The 13,557-nt window shown below is 39.8% G+C and overlaps 1 protein-coding gene across 29 annotated transcripts in view; it reads right to left on the reverse strand.

The window, feature by feature from the left end:
- The window catches only part of PPIP5K2 (diphosphoinositol pentakisphosphate kinase 2), a 54,603-nt gene that overhangs the window by 37,143 nt on the left and 3,903 nt on the right, over nucleotides 1-13,557 (reverse strand). For 28 of the 29 annotated variants that reach the window (XR_002433291.1, XR_002433290.1, XR_002433287.1 and 25 more), the window contains exons 2-5: nucleotides 6,489-6,892; nucleotides 4,860-5,055; nucleotides 4,062-4,152; nucleotides 2,676-2,761 (exon numbers count right to left, since the gene is read on the reverse strand). Coding sequence is in view for 23 of the 29 variants with exons in the window: in XM_021380171.1 (XP_021235846.1) it covers nucleotides 2,676-2,761; nucleotides 4,062-4,152; nucleotides 4,860-5,055; nucleotides 6,489-6,632 (517 nt within the window). In the remaining 6 variants the exon portion in view is untranslated. Of the gene's footprint in view, nucleotides 1-2,675; nucleotides 2,762-4,061; nucleotides 4,153-4,859; nucleotides 5,056-6,488; nucleotides 6,893-13,557 lie in introns of those variants that run through there. The other variant, XM_021380193.1, reaches the window with a different exon arrangement.

Below are 13,557 nucleotides of genomic sequence, written 5' to 3' on the forward strand. Positions count from 1 at the left end.
TGGAACAAAATTATTAGAGATTTGGAATAACTTTGGAGGTTGCAATAAAAAGGCTGCTATGAATCTTTGGTTCACTGATTTCTTACTGATGCACAAAGACTCAATCAACATTTGCTGAACGCCTGCTGGACCACATTTCTATTGAGTTATGTTATTAGGCTTTCTGGACATTCTTGTGGCATCACACAAATTTCACATAGGAAATTTCTCCTACAGACCTTGCACGCATAGTACTTTTTTTTTAATGTTTTTAAGATAGGGTACTAGGGTAACATGGCAAGGTTTTGGTAATAGGGCTGGAGAGTGGGCTGCAGGGGGGCCTGTGCTCACAGGGCCCAGCAGTGCCCTGTGTCAGAGCAGCGCCGCTCCAGCAGGGCCCCACTGCCACTGGAAGGGTGGGCCCCACAGTACAGAGCTGTGTCAGAGTGGTGCTGGGAGAGCTGCAGGCTGTGGGAAGCCCACACAGAATCAGATGGGGAAGGATGGCATGCTGTGGGAGGAACCCAAGTGGAGCACTGGAAAAGAGGGACTGTGGAGGAGCAGCAGAGATGGAGTGTTATGGACTGACTGACCACAGCCCCCATTCCCCTTCATTGCCTGGGGAAGGGGTGAGGCAGGGGAAGCAGATAGTGTTTTTAATAAGCATTTTGATCTCATTGCTCTAGTCTGTTAGCAACAGGCAATAAATTACATTAATCTCCCTAAGCTGCATCTGTTTTGCACACGCTTGTAAACCGTGAGTAATCTCCCTGCTCTTATCTCATGCCATGACCGTTGTATTTTCATCATATTTTCTCCCCCATTCCTGCTGAGGAGGGAGGGGAGAGCAGCATGGTGGAGCAGACCTGTCCATCCGTGTGAAATCACCACCGGCTGCTTGTTTTTTCTTTAGTGCTCTTCTTTGAAACATCAGAGGTATGACAGCTGAGAAGTGAGCGTTATGTGGTGCCAGATGCAGTATTTTCAAGAGGCTGAGAACTATCTTAATGTATGATTGATGTACCAATCACAGATTGTTAAGGTCTTTGGAATTTGAGTTAATGGATCTCTCTACTACTGGTTGGCCACATGCAGCAGACTTAACTTCTACAGAATAAATGAATCTTTTTCCCCCACAATTAGGCAGACACTGTTACATAAAATTCTCTATCCCTTAAAAGTTACACACTATGGAAATGCTTCAATTTTCCTTATTGCTTATCTCACACTGTCTTGACCTGTCACTGCAATCTCCTATTGTTACTCAGTTTTCATTTTAGGAGAAAAAGCTCTCACATTTCTTTCAAATACAGAAAATAAAATAAGAGGTCTTACAGAGGGATTTACATAAACTGGATCACTGGGTAATCAGCAATGGAATGAAATTCAGCAAAGGAAAATGCCCAGTTCTTCACCTGGGATGAAGTAATGCCAGACTCAGGTATAGACTGGGAGACAAGTGGCTGGAAAATAGCTTAGCAGAAAGTAACCTGTGGGTGCTGCTGACAGCAGCTCAGCAAAAGCCAGCAATGTGCTTTGGCAGCCAAGAAGGCAAAGCACATTTTGGAATGCACTGAATACAGCACAGTCAGTTAAAAGAGATGATTCTTCCGCTATATTTAGCACTAGGGCTGCCACACCTTGAATACTGTACAAAGTTCCACACTCTATAATACAAAAGATGTTAAGATCATTGTAAGCACGCCGAGGAGGGCAACAAAGCTAGCAAAAAGGCTGGAAGGCACGTCCTGTGAAGAGAGGCTGAAGGCACTTGTCTAGTTTGCAAAAAAGATGGCCAAGATACAACCTCATTGCTCTTTGCAGCTCCCTATGGAAGGGAAGCACAAAGGGAAGTGCCAGTGCCTTCTCCCCAGTAACTGATAACAGGACATATACGAATGGCACAAAGTTGTGACAGGTGAGGTTCCGAGTTGATATTAAGAAAAATTTCTTTACCATGAGGGCTGTCCAGCAGGCCTCCTAGTGAGGTGGTTGGCGCCCCATGCTTGTTATGTTCAAGAGACATTTGGATAACACACTCAATAATATGCTTTAACTTTTGGTTAGCCCTGAAGTCATGCAATTGGACCTGACATCTTTGTAGATCCCTTCTAACCAAACCAATCTGTTCTGTTCTACAAAGAAAAGTATTCAGTAGCCTGAGTAGTTTCTGCCAGTTCCTAGTTGAAATTACTGTTTATGGTGGGTAATGTTAAATTCATGAACACTACTCTCCTTGGTGACATATTTGTATCTCAGTGCGAGCTGGAAGGCCTTCATGTTCTAGTTGGTTTATGAAGGCTAAAAGAAGACTGCGAACCCAGAATTCAGAACCACAACTTTTCAGATGCATACTTCTACTGGTTTTGCTGGGGATGGAGTTAACGAGCTTCATAGGAGGTGATACGATGCTATGCTTTGGATTTGTGATCAAAGGAGTACTGCGAACACATGTAGTTTGAAGTATGACTGAACAGGGCTTGCACAGTGTCAATGCCTTTTCTGTTTCTCAATCTTCCCTGACAGGAAGCAGCAGAAGTATGTTTGTGGGTTAACTCCTAAGTATTGCATAAGAAATTTCTGAGGCAATGAATTAATCCTCTAAGAAGTGAAATCCAGCTTTCTGCTATGTATCTACCACTCTCAGTGGAAACAAAGAGATGCCATTGGTTAATAGTTTTGAAATCAGTTTTTACCTTGTGGATTGTTTGGATCACGATTCAGAACCGCGTAACGAGGAAGTAAAATGCCTTCAGCTTTAAGAATGCCATACACTTCTCTCCTACAAGAAAGAGGTTCCATAGCATGACAGCAAATCCTGACAGTATTGGTATTTTTATAGACCATGAGTAAGGGAGGAGGAAAATACATACAACTATTTTCTTAAAAAAAAAACAAAAAACAACAACAACAAAAAATCCAGTGCATAGGGTATGTTGTGTATTAGGTGTGTTACGGGGCATTCAGGTTGTAACACGGAAGGCCCTTCCCCATATGCCTGCTATTGGTTCACCTACTTTACTTGAACTTGTCGTAAGAAGGAGAGGCTGTCCTTCTTTGTTTTCATAACAAGGTGTATAACAACCCCGTATATGGCCTTTCGGAAGTGAGAGGTCAGAAGCGGGAGATTGAATATGATTGGCCAGGAGCCCGTATGAGCTTCTGGAACAGTCTAGTAAAAAGATAAGAAATACTATATAGTTCAGTAGCTTTTAACAATAAACGCCATTTTGCTGCTCATCATATTGATGCTACGTGCAGTTGCTGGCCAGGAACCAGGTTTAGGTTCTCTACGTGCAAGGGTAATACAAAAAGGGTCGCCGGAGTTTGGTAACAAAGGTTTGTATGTGACTATTATATATTTAATACACTATATTTCTGAATATAATACTTTAAAGGTCACTGACACAATGGTTCCATTGCAGTGACCACACCAGTACCAGTAAAAAATGCCATTTGTTGTGCCAGTCTTGTCCTCTCCACTCTGGCAAGAGAAACAATTTGAACAGTTCTCTTGTTAAAGACACTAATAGAGATTGAAAAAGTTTATGCATGACAGCAAGTAAGGCATCTAAAATAGCAGCTCCACTCACTGTCCAAAGGCTCCAGTGTTTATGTATTTTGATCACTATTGTTTTGTTAGTATTTGCTGTGCATGATTGAAGCTCCAAAAGGAAACTGACTTTGAATGACCACATGATCTTCTAATACTAACAACTCCCAGAAGTATCCATGGAACATTAAAAAAAACCCTTAAGTAAGCTACATAAAGAAGGTTGTATGGTTGCTATAAGTACCTATGCTACACTTAGTTTTTCCAAAGCCTACATTTTGTATTTGCTAGACATTAAACTAACGCATTACTCAATTAAAACCTTGGTAACCTTCAAGTATCAAAATAAAAGCATTAAAAGAAAAAGAACATCTAAACACATATCACTGAAAACTACTAGGAAAACAAAATTCACTGTGACTTTATTTGTTCTACTATACAATACATTAGAAGCAGTGTTATACAATGCCAGCACATCCTCATACTCTGACTTAGAAGAAAGTTACTTTTAGAGGTAATCATTGCTTACCTGTCTTGTATATGATACTGCATATTCAAGTCATTGATTATGAATGGATTCCTGAGTTTTGCATACGCAACTGCTTTGTCCAGTGGAAATCCTAAAACGTTATTAAGAAATAAATTAAAACTGTAAGACAAACCACCAGTAAATAGTTTGGAACATTCTTTCCAAGCTTTAGTTAGAAACAGACTATGGCATAAGAGGGGGGATGGTCCCTCCCTCAGCTACAGATAACACTAACATCTCCTTAAGATGATCATAAAACTGTAGCCTGATTTCAGTGTAGACTGCCAAAAGTAGAGGTCTTGCCTCCTGTTAGCTCCTCCACACTCCCTCCACTTTCTTAGAGCCAGAACTAAGGCTTCTATTATTTCTGCCTAGTAAGAAGAAACATTCTAAACTTTAGTTTGGTCATCTTAGCCTCACTGCACAAACCTACAAAAAATCTAAATATTAACAGAGATAGATGAACATGTGTCAGGAGATCCAACACTTCACAGAGAAAGGAGCACACATTCAGAATTAACAGACGAAGTAAGCATTGGTTTAACACTGTTTATCACTTCCAGTGGTTTCACAAAAGGAACAGCTACTTTAAAATACCATGTCAGACAGACTTCTTCAAGGAATTAAAAGTAACATTTAAGAATGCAAGCTTTCTAAATGATATACAACTGACTTTTAAAAAGACAGAAGTAATCATCTCCTAGGATAACCCACTGAAATTGACAGGCAAAAAAACCAACACTTAGGAGACAAAGTATTTACGTGTCTAAAATTTTGATGATTTTATTAAAGATTTACCTTTAGAATGGAAAGAAATGAGACAGTCACATAATGGCCAGTTTTCTACTGGCTCATTCAAAATAACATCCTCTTCAAATATTACAACAGTAATGTACTTAAACATGGAGAGACGTTCAAGAATTTCTTTCATGGGTTTGGACTTTGATTTCTTGGCCATTGAACAAATCCCAACTGCAATTTGTCTTTCTGGTGGCTGAAGAGGAGGGGAAAAAAATATTAAGTTTTCTCAGAATATAATAGTGTTATAGCAGCATAGTATTAGAGAAGACATTTTCTGCTAAAATTCACTTACTACCTCTAAGTCAGTTTTTACTAGAAGGTAACATTGCAATGTCAGCATGCTTCTCTGCATCCTTATGAAAAATGTCTCAAGAAATTAAGTTAATAGTATTATAATATTTTTCTGATTTTTGTATCGGGAACAAAAGGAGCAAAAAATAAGTCATAAATTGTGCTATGACTTTCTGTGAAATTAACCAGCAACTTGTTTTTAAACTGTTTAATATTTCTAGATCTAGTAGGTAGGCCTCTCACCTTGTTACCTAATATTAAAAGGGAATTAAAGCTAAGAAAAGCTAATCAAAGAAAATATTACTCTAGGTTTCTGAATGAAACTGTCTGTGCACTTCTTCTTCATAACGTGTTTTATTTCATGTTGTGAGGCTTTAAAAAAACAGAAACAAAACCAACCTCCCCTGGTGGTAATCGTAAGAGAACAGCCAATATGCTCCTCTGTTTTAAAACCAAGTACAAAAACCCTTTATTTCAAATGACTGCTCTTTAGAAGGTAGACAATTACCTTTCCTTGCTAAAATACACTGATTGCATTGAACAGTCTGAGCCACAAATCTTGCAGTACTTCTTTGCATTTCCCAGTTAAGTTTAATCACAGTCAAGTGTTTTGTTAACATTTATTTGCTTTTAAATTTCCTTGACAAGCTTGCAGTCAATGAAAAATAAATATCACATTTCCTTAAAGTGAAATGCTATAGAGTAAAAGAATAGTAAAATTCAGCTAAAAATGCTATAACATGACAGCACACATGATAAAGTTAAGAGTTTGACAAAGAACTGGTAATACAATTCAATACCCTCTGCAAGTGTAACAAACTAAGCTATCACATAAGAGTAACCTAGCATACACTTTCTATATACCAAGATAAAGAACAAGAATAAAGACACGTTTGGTCTTAATGAAAAGGACAATATGATGAAAAAAAGAGATGAAGTGTCTGTTCAAACTGAAAATCAAGGGTAACTGCATCAGTTGACAACATACTTAGAAGAAAAACTCCATAATTTTTTGCTACTAACTGTACAAATAAATAAAATGAATGTTTAGGACATCAAGCTCAATAACTGAAGCTTAATCAGGCCTGCAAAGCTTAGCTGATTTGAAACTGCAATAATGTAAAGCACAGCTACTTCCAAATTCAAGGTTCATTTACTTTTCAAGGGTGCCACATTTCCAAACATAAGCGACAAGATCATTGACTGAATACGAATATTATTTCCCCATTCAGAACACCATTTCAGTATTACACTTCTGTAGTAATCTAACATCACCTCAAAATAAAATAATGCTAGAGAGCACACAAATAACACACATGCCCCTACAATACATACAGAGTCATATTCTTCCTCCTCTTCTTCCCCATGGTCATAGAAATGTTCATAATCTGTAGATCTGGCTGAATCCAATAGCTCTTCTCCATCTTCTGCACCAACGAAAAATCTAGGAGGATCACTCTCTGTTGCAATAACAGACATGGCTGCAAGATCTACAGATATTTACGTAGACAGCACAGTCACTCTAGCAGCTGAGATACCAGGCATGCTTCCTAGGGACTTGGGAGCACAGAAGTCCCTGGCTTGCTGATGCTGCCAAACAGTGGCATGACAATTGCCACTGTGATGACGACAGCCAAACACTGTTTTCCTGGTATCATCTGCTCATTATTGGTTTAACTTATTGCTCCAAGAGACCCACAACAGGCTGCAGCTTCTCTGAGATGACGCTACTTTTGAACCTGCAAAAAAATAAATAAATAAATAATAAAAATTAAAAAAAAAAAAACAAGAAAAAGAAAAAATCCAAACAAAACACACACACTTGATAGACAAAAATAAACCTCTCATTTAGAAAAAGCATTTGGACATATATATACCTGTGAGGAAAGTTTCAGAAAGAAAATACTACAAAGTACGGGATACGCTTTTACATGTCCATTTAGAGCAGGGGAAGTACTTTCAAGAGATTTTCAAACTACTGACTCACATTTTAAAAACAGACACTTTAACTCAGGATAGTATAACTGTCAACTGCATTTTTTCCCATCTTAAGAACAGTAAAGTTGAGACCATATATTAAGATAAAAGAACAAAAATCCTTAATATTTCTAACTCCCAATCAGCTGTTTTTCCGCAGAGTTTCGTGGCCAAATGCAAGCAAATAAAATCAGTATGAAAAGTGTAAAGCTGACATTTGAACTATTCTTAAGTAGAAAACTATTATTTCAAAAACAAAGCAAATCTTCATTTTGGAAGCAGGATGTATGTGCTAACTCAGTGCTACATGCATACTTATTTCCAGTGAAACACTGTTTCATTTTCACACTGAAAAATTAATATTTACAGAGGTATGCACTACCACTGCCTTCTACCAGAAGTACTTTCAAGCAGCAGTGTACCAGTTAAGAGAGCACTCTCTTCTAACCAGTCACATGAAAATAAATTCCTGGCCAAGTAAATTGGCCACAGAAACAAAGACCCAACGCTCAGCCTTCTGACATATTAATTGGTAATTGTTCTTGCTGTAAGCTGTGCACGGCTTTATACCACTAATTATAATCTATTACAATTATTTAAAATGTTAATAAAGCAGTTGTTTAGAAGCTGATCTGATGCTGTAGGTTGTCTGTTACCCAGATCATTACGTAAGTGCCATTCAATAATGGTGTCTCAGCAGAACTAGATTAGTCATTAAATATCTGTCAAAATGACCGCACTACGAACCATGTGAAGAAATAGTAAATTCCCAACAGTGGTCAGCCATTCAGCTTCCTCAGAAAGAGGGGTGGTAAATGGAGCAAAAGTTACCTAGAAAGGATCTGTCAGGGAGCAATAAGTTAAGCATGGGTAAACAACATAGCTGTTTCAGAATCTGAAGCTGAGGTCTGAACAACAGGCACATAAGGATCCAGAGTGACAAAAGGCAATTAAAAATATTCCTTTCTTAAACTTATTTTACATATTTGCTCGTTCAATTTCATTAATAAAAACTATTCTCGCTTATCCTGTTAAACTGCAGCTATTTGTCCTTCAAGCAACCAGAACAAAATGAAACTTCAAACACCTGGTATCACCTTTCTCCCATGAGAATTAGAAATTAGGTTTCAAGAAATCAATCTTGTTTACAAAAGGGTGAAGAAAACAAGCTTTCCAAATCCTAATTTCAGCAAGCTTCAGAAAGGCAAGGGTAACTGCCAATTGGCAAATAATACAAATTTTGATTTAGTATTTAAGATTGACAAAACAAAACAAATCCACCTGGCAGATCCTGAAAAATAAGTTGAACAGTTCCCCTTGGAACAGTTTTGTCTGCTCGCTTCTCCCCAGCCAGATATCATAATTTTAAACCAAATGCTTTATGAGAAAACCTTAAGTTTGAAAAAGTTATTAAAGAAGGAAAAACACTCACATGAAGTAGATAAGCAGAAGGCCATCAAAATGTGGGCTTTCTTTCCCCTACATATTCCTAAAGCACACACTGCAACAACAGCAGAGGTTGTGTAGTTGAGCAATTAACATCTAGTTACTTCATGAGGATTTCCAGCCGCATTTCTCTAACAGATTACTTCCCAAAGGAAGTAGCTAAAATAAATATTGAAGAGAAAGCACATCTTTGTCTACAAATCACTAAAAGATAAGTTTCTGAGGGAATTAAACTTGTCAGTTGATCTGAAACTTAGCATGTTTCTACTTTCTTAACTCAAGAATCTTGGAGCACTTGCTGGTTTCGCTGGCATCAAGTAAACCTGACAAGTGGAGCTTCACTTGTGGAAGACAGACTTTGGACGTTCACCTACTCTCCTCAGAGTTAACGTTATTTTCTGCAAGGTAAATCACATTGTCCACCCCTCTGAAGGTACTGTCTTTTCCACAACAAGTATCTTGTAAGGCATAAATCTATCTCACCTCACCGCCAGACCCATGTGTCCTATGCAGCATTCCACAGTCAGCTCACAAGACTTCTAAGACACTAGTCTGAAGAAGAGAACTCTTTTTGTCATCACATAGTTTTCAACTGCACGAGTTCCTCCAACTCTTTGTGGAAAAGTTTATACTCAGCATTACTGCAGAAAGACAGTAAGTCTAGAGAAAAGGAGACAATGACAACTTTGAAGGAGAAGTTCATGTTTTTTCTTTGGAATACAGATGTCTGCCTACTCAGATACATAAAATGTGCAACCTGGCAAAATATAAAATGCCATGAAAACTGGCAGAGCTTCAACTGCTGTTTTGGTGCTCTCTTCAGAGAAAGAGATAAAATTTTCAGAAGTATTTAGGCACAGCTATATGAACACCAGCTCAAAATACAGATTACTTCCCAGCTGAAAAGACAGAGGAAGAAGGACAGATTGCAATCCTAAGATTCACACAAGTGAAAGCACTGCAGATGAAGTGAAAGAAATCTTGGAATCAATTTCTCTCATAAATAACTATCCAGGTTGTGAGTTACTTAACTGCCATCTGCTATTATTGCCACTGGGCCCCAAAGTTTCCAGACAGTTTACAAAAATGGGACCAAAGACAAAGAATCAAGAAAAGCAACTGATGCTCTTGTAAATCACTGCATGGACTCACTGAATTGCATATAAATTGGCGTTCTGACTGCTGATGGTTAGCAGCTTATCTTCCAGACAGCAGATGCTGCAGGCCACTCTCATTAGCATAAAATTGAGTCAGGATATAAATAAATAATTTACGTTCAGAATAAATGCTTTAAAAGACAGGAATTAAAACTCTCCCTCCAAAGGCTTTGGCTTCAGTAAAAATAGAGGAATCCACCTCTTTCCTGTGGTGCGTGAAGTAACAAGAGTCCAAGGAAAGTAACACGGAAAGAGAAATCTGAGAGTAACTGACTGAATACAGTGAATAGCTTACAGAAGTCTCCCAACATATCTACAGTAATCTGAGGTTAAAAAAAAAAAAAAAAAAGGCAGAAACTGCTATATAATTTGACAAATGCCATTTCTCAAATTGTATACCAAGAAGAAACAGTAAATGGCAGAGCAAAAGGATGGAGCTTTCTTCTGAAATAGTCCCAGCTACCCCAGAAGGACCGTCAGAGACGTGTTTCACTGATGATGGCAGAAGGCACTGTCAGCAAGGATGATTTCTAGCTGTCGCTTTCTAGCCACTGTTTTTCTGTATTAACAAGAATCCTGGTTTTGACCAGGGTTGAGTTAATTTTCTTCCCAGTAGCTGGCAAGGTGCAGTGTTTTGGATTTACAATGAGAATAATGTTGATAACACAGCGATGCTTTGGTTGTCACAGAAAGCCAAGGACTCTGCTCCTTGTGCAGCCCTGCCAGTGAGGGGCTGGGGGGACAGAACCCGGACAGGTGACCCACACTGGCCAAAGGGATGTCCCATACCATGTGGTGGTGTGCCCAGCAATAAAAGCTGTGGTAAAGGAGGAAGAAGGGATGCTGGGAGTGACAGCAGCTATCTACCAAGAAACTGTTCAGCGTGACAGGCTCTGCTGCCCTGGAAGTGGCCAAATATTTGCCTGCTGATGGAAAGCAGTGAATGCATTCCTTGTTTCACTGTGCTTCCCTGTGCTGTTTTGGTTTACCTGGTAAACTGTCTTTATCTCAACCCACGACTTGTAGAACTTTGACATTCCCAATTCTCTCCCATCCCACCCAGGGAAGGCAATTGGCTGCATGGTGCTGAGCTTCCTGCCAGGTTAAACCATCGGAAGAGAGCAGCAGAAGCAGCAGCATTAGGGCAGACATTCTCCATCCAAGACTCTCTTGTACCTGGTGCACGAGCATACACTTCAGACAGCGAAGGTTAGAGAGAAGATTACAATTTAGACAAGAATAAAAGCAGAGCTTCCTGTTGGAGCATACATCGACTCATTTGCAGAGAGAGAACACCAAGAAAATCCAGGAAACGATCTCCTCCCACACAATTTACATCCAGGTAAAATTAATTAGTCTGCGTTCCCTTCTAACTTCTGTTGTTACACATGGGTTCTGTTTTACAAATTAAAAATCTATTTTAGAAAGCCACAATTTAACTGAGTGTTGTTTCAAAAAGGACTTTCAATCGAAAGTACATCCTGTTCATTCCACCCATCCTAAAACTTCCTGTTCATCACAACATGGTACCTCCAGGCCAAAAAAACCCCAAGTGTTTGGAGAAAATTAATTACCTTAACATAAATGTACCTTAGCTTTTACCTAATAAGTTAGATGGCACTAAAATAATGCATCGCAAAGGAGATGTACAAGCCCTTGAATTTTGTTACTATTTTGAACATTTAGTAATGGAAGGTACACAAAAGCATCCTAATTATTTAAAACTGTACACACATAAATTTAACATTAACAGACAAATAGAGCAGTATTTGAATTACACATTTTGACAGCCTGCTGAGCACTCAAAGTACAGTGCTCACCCCAGTGGCACAGTATGTACTTTTTCCTCGCAGAACATATATTCTAGCAGAACGTATATACGCAGAATGTATATTCTAGCAGAGGAATACTAAACAAAAAATAGTCCTTACTAACCATTAACAGGTATTCACCCAAACAGTTTTCCTGTTCCTACTCTACATGTTTTAACAGCTCAGGAATCCAGCCTTGGTATTTCCCATATTTACTTAGACCGTAAAGATTAGCATTCCAGGAATAGCCAGCAACAAATCCGCTCAACACAGCAGCAGTGGTCTGAACAGATATGTAAAAGAGGCTCAAAGTGTTAACAGCTATGTTATGAATAAAAGCACAGACGAGTCCTTTAAAAAAAGAAGGTAAGGTATTTCACCGGCTCTTCTTGGGTGTAGTGACATCTATCAGAGAACAAATACTGCCTCTACTGAACTCTAATGGGAAGTAATGGAACAAAAGTAGAATTAAAACATTTCTCATCTGTTATCTCAAGGAAAAAAAAAGACATCATACAAGAAATAGCCACAAAACACCTCTAAATCAGAAACCACTCAAGAATACTTCTTTTGGAAATACCATGAAAACTACAGAACACTTCTGTGACATTCACATTTGGCATTTAGCTGTACAAGAAGGGTCACTGCTGCTCATCTGTTACATGATTCTGAACATAAAACATACAGAATCATAGAATGGCTTGAGTTGGAAGGGACCCCAAGGATCATCAAGTTCCAAACCCCTGCCACAGGCAGGGCCACCAACCTCCAGATCTGCTACTGGCTGCCCAGAGCCCCATCTAACCTGGTCTTGAACACCTCCAGGAACTGTGCATTCACAACCTCCCTGCGCAGCCTGTTCCAGCATCTCACCACTCTCTCTGTAAAGAACTTCTCCCCAACATCCAATCTAAACCTTCCCTCCTTGAGCTTAAAACCATTCCCCCCTGCCCTATCACTATCTTCCCGAGTTGATTTCCCTTCTTTTTATAATCCCTTTTTAAATACTGGAAGGCTGCAATGAGGTCTCCTCACAGCATTCTCTTCTCCAGGCTGAACAAGCCCAGCTCACTCAGCCTGTCTTCAAAGGGGAGGTGCTCCAAACCCTCTGATCACTTTTGTGGCCCTCCTACTGACCCTCTCCAACAGCTCCATATCTTTCCTTTACTGGGGGCCCCAGATCTGGTCGCAATCCTCCAGATGGGGCCTCACAAGGGCAGAGTAAAGAGGGATAATCACCTCCCTGTCCCTGCTGGCCACCCCTCTTCTGATGGAGCCCAGGATACCGTTGGCTTTCTGAGCTGCAAGAGCACACTGCTGACTCATGTTCAGTTTTTCATCCACCAGGACCCCCAGGTCCTTTTCCACAGGGCCACTCTCAAGCACTTCTTCTCCCAGTCTGTATATGTATCTGGGATTAATCCAACCCAAGTGCAAAACCTTGCACTTTGCTGTGTTGAACATACAGGCCCACATTTTGAGTTTGCTGAGGTTCCTCCGGATGGTGTCCCTTCCTTCTAATGCATCAACTGCACCACTCAGCGTGGTGTCATTGGTTAACTGTCTTACAGTGCACTCAAGCCCCTCATCAATGTCACTGAATTGAAGGAGATGCTGAAGAACAGCAGTCCCAAGAGAGACCTGTGGGGGATATTGTTTGTCACCAGCCTCCACCTGGACATAGTGCTGTTTAACACAACCCTCTGTCTATGGCCTTCCAACCAATTCCTTATCCACCAAATAGTCCACCCCTCAAATCTGTCTCTCTCCAATTTAGAGATAAGGGCATGGTGGGGGACCATGTCAAAGTCCTTGCACAAGTCCAGGTAGATGACATTGGTCACATTCCTTTTGTCCACCAATGTCATCACTCCACAAAGTCGTGACCCTCCCTATGTAAAGCCATGCTGGCTGTCTCAGATCACCTGCTCATCTCTCATGTGCCTTAACATGTCTTCTAGGAGGAGCTGTTCCATGATCTTCCCACGCACAGAGGTGAGCCTCTAGTTCCTT

The sequence above is a fragment of the Numida meleagris genome, chromosome Z (assembly GCF_002078875.1).
Source record: "Numida meleagris isolate 19003 breed g44 Domestic line chromosome Z, NumMel1.0, whole genome shotgun sequence".
NCBI lineage: Eukaryota > Metazoa > Chordata > Aves > Galliformes > Numididae > Numida > Numida meleagris.